We start from the raw sequence: 2318 nt of genomic DNA, 5'->3' as shown, positions 1-2318 counted from the left end.
GTGCCACTCGCGCCTGCATGCCGCCACCCAGCACTTGAAGCCACCCTTCGCGCGGCTGGCATACCAGGGAGCCGAGGGCCTGGCACCAAACGGGCGCACTGCTCCCCTGTTATCTGGACTGAGTCACTAAGCACACACTTTGCTTTTGTTTTGTTTTTGAATCCTCACCCGAGGATATTTTTCCATTGATTTTTAGAGAGAGTGGAAGAGAGAGGGAAAGACAGAGAGAAACATCGATGTGAGAAACACACATCCATTGGTTGCCTCCTGCATGAGCCCCGACCAGGGCCTGGGCCGGGGAGGAGCCTGCAACTAAGGTACCTGCCCTTGACCGGAATCGAACCTGGGACCCTTCAGTCCACAGGCCAATGCTCTATCCACTGAGCCAAACCGGCTAGGGCCACACTTTTCCTTTTAAAAAACAGTTTCTTGGTACAAGAAGCTGGACAGCACCTGGAATCCCTACAGGAAAGAGACAGAAAATGGAAAGAAACAGCCTAGACAACAGAACGGGGCTGCGTCCAGGACGCCCCGAATGCTGGCTGGTGCCCTGGGCTGCGCCTCACAGGACCACGCCCCGGGGGACCCTGCGAGAGGGGCCAGCAGGACCAAGGTGTTCCAAGTCTTTTCACAGGACCTATCGGAGACAGAGAGCCACCTCCTGGCGCCCAGGAAGGAAGGAAAAATCCAGCCCAAGTCACAACCTCGGGCTGGCTCTCCGAGTGCACGATCTTGATGGGCACCATCTTCAACTAACTCGGTGGCTTAACATCAGATCTGCAACGTGAGCCTAACAGAGCCGACTCTATGGAGCACGGGGTGCTGCGCGCCCCACATCACCTGCTGTCGCACCCTGTCCCTGGGGCTGGGAGCACAGGAGGGATCTCTCCCCGCTCATGAGGGTGTGGTGTGCAGGCTGACAAGAAACAGCTGTGCATTTCCTTCCCATGTAGTGGAAACCAGGGGGAGCAGATGTGTTTAATCTAGGGGTTCGCAGATGGTCCCCATAATGCTGCCTTCGTGAGTAGATTTTAAAAGGCTAGCTGTGCTGCCCTGGCTGGCGTGGCTCAGTGGTTGAGCGTCAACCTATGAACCCGGAGGTCACGGTTCGATTCCCGGTCAGGGCACATGCCCTGGTTAGAGCACCAGCCCATGCACCAAGGGTTTTGTGTTCGATTCCCGGTCAAGGGCATGTACCTGGGCTGCAGGTTTTATTCCCAGCCGGGTCAGGACACATGCTCCCAGAAGGCAACCAATCCATGTGTCTCTTTCACATTGATGTTTCTCTCCCTTTCTCCTCCTCCCTCCCTCCCCTTCACTCTCTCTAAAAATCAATGGAAAAATTATTCACAAAAAACAAAACAAAACAAAAAGATCTAGACAAAAAGAGGTATGGACATAGTGGACATTACGAAAAACACCAATTTCAACCAAAGGTCTCATGTCAGGGTTACACTGGGTTATGATCACAATCAGAAAGCACTTAGAAATAAACACAGCCCTTGTCCCTAGGTGCCTGCGGGTATCGCACATATAAGGTTTGGGGCTTGGATGAAGGGGCTGAGGGTGGTCTATTCCCTCCTTCACAGCAGCTCCCCAACAAGTTAGAATCCAGGGACCGCAGGAGCTCTGGGCCCCTCCGTGCTATTTCCAGACCAAGGGAAAGTCCGACTTCTGGGCAGAGCAAGGCACTGGTCATACACCACACAGAGAGGGCGCGCACCAGGCAGGGAGGGCTCTCACTAGGCAGGGAGGGCAAGCATTGGGCAGGGAGGGCAGGCACTGGGCAGGGAGGGCAGGCACTGGGCAGGGAGGGCAGGCACTGAGCAGGGAGGGCAGGCATTGGGCAGGGAGGGCAGGCATTGGGCAGGGAGGGTAGGCATTGGGCAGGGAGGGCAGGCATTGAGCAGGGAGGGCAGGCATTTAGCAGGGAGGGCAGGCATTGGGCAGGGATCGCGCGCCCTGGGCAGGGAGGGTGTGCACTGGGAAGGGAGGGTGCATGGAAAACCTCCCACAGGCAGAAGGGAGCCTGTGAAAGGGGAAGAATGCAGAGGCCACCTTCCCAGGGCCCTACCTTGTTGAGCTGTCGTCCTGGATGAGCAGGGGGGGCTTGTCCGTCAGCTTCTGGGGGGCGAACTGAGGAGAAGGGGAGCGCGAGGTCTCCATGGCGGATGTCTGCAGGGGCCGGAACTTGGAAGGGAGCAGGGCTTCTTGCTTCGGACAGGCTGGGTGCTCATCTACACGCCGCCTGTCCTGCTCCCCGGGGGCCTTGGGGCCGTCTGCGGGCTGGGCACCGCTCGGCTTCTCCGCCAAGGCCC

The 2318-nt window shown here is 57.5% G+C and overlaps 2 protein-coding genes across 2 annotated transcripts in view; both read right to left on the bottom strand.

Moving 5' to 3' along the window:
* The window catches only part of SHROOM2 (shroom family member 2), a 44423-nt gene that overhangs the window by 8646 nt on the left and 33459 nt on the right, over nucleotides 1–2318 (bottom strand). The window contains 1 exon segment of the mRNA XM_014528826.1: nucleotides 2075–2317. Coding sequence (XP_014384312.1) covers nucleotides 2075–2317 — 243 coding nt within the window.
* CLDN34 (claudin 34) overlaps nucleotides 1–2318 on the bottom strand; it is a 27934-nt gene that overhangs the window by 12875 nt on the left and 12741 nt on the right. The window lies entirely within an intron of this gene.

The sequence above is a fragment of the Myotis brandtii genome, unplaced genomic scaffold, assembly GCF_000412655.1.
Source record: "Myotis brandtii unplaced genomic scaffold, ASM41265v1 scaffold655, whole genome shotgun sequence".
NCBI lineage: Eukaryota > Metazoa > Chordata > Mammalia > Chiroptera > Vespertilionidae > Myotis > Myotis brandtii.
Note: the sequence above shows the minus strand (reverse complement) of the source record. Positions and strands in the feature narration are given on the sequence as shown.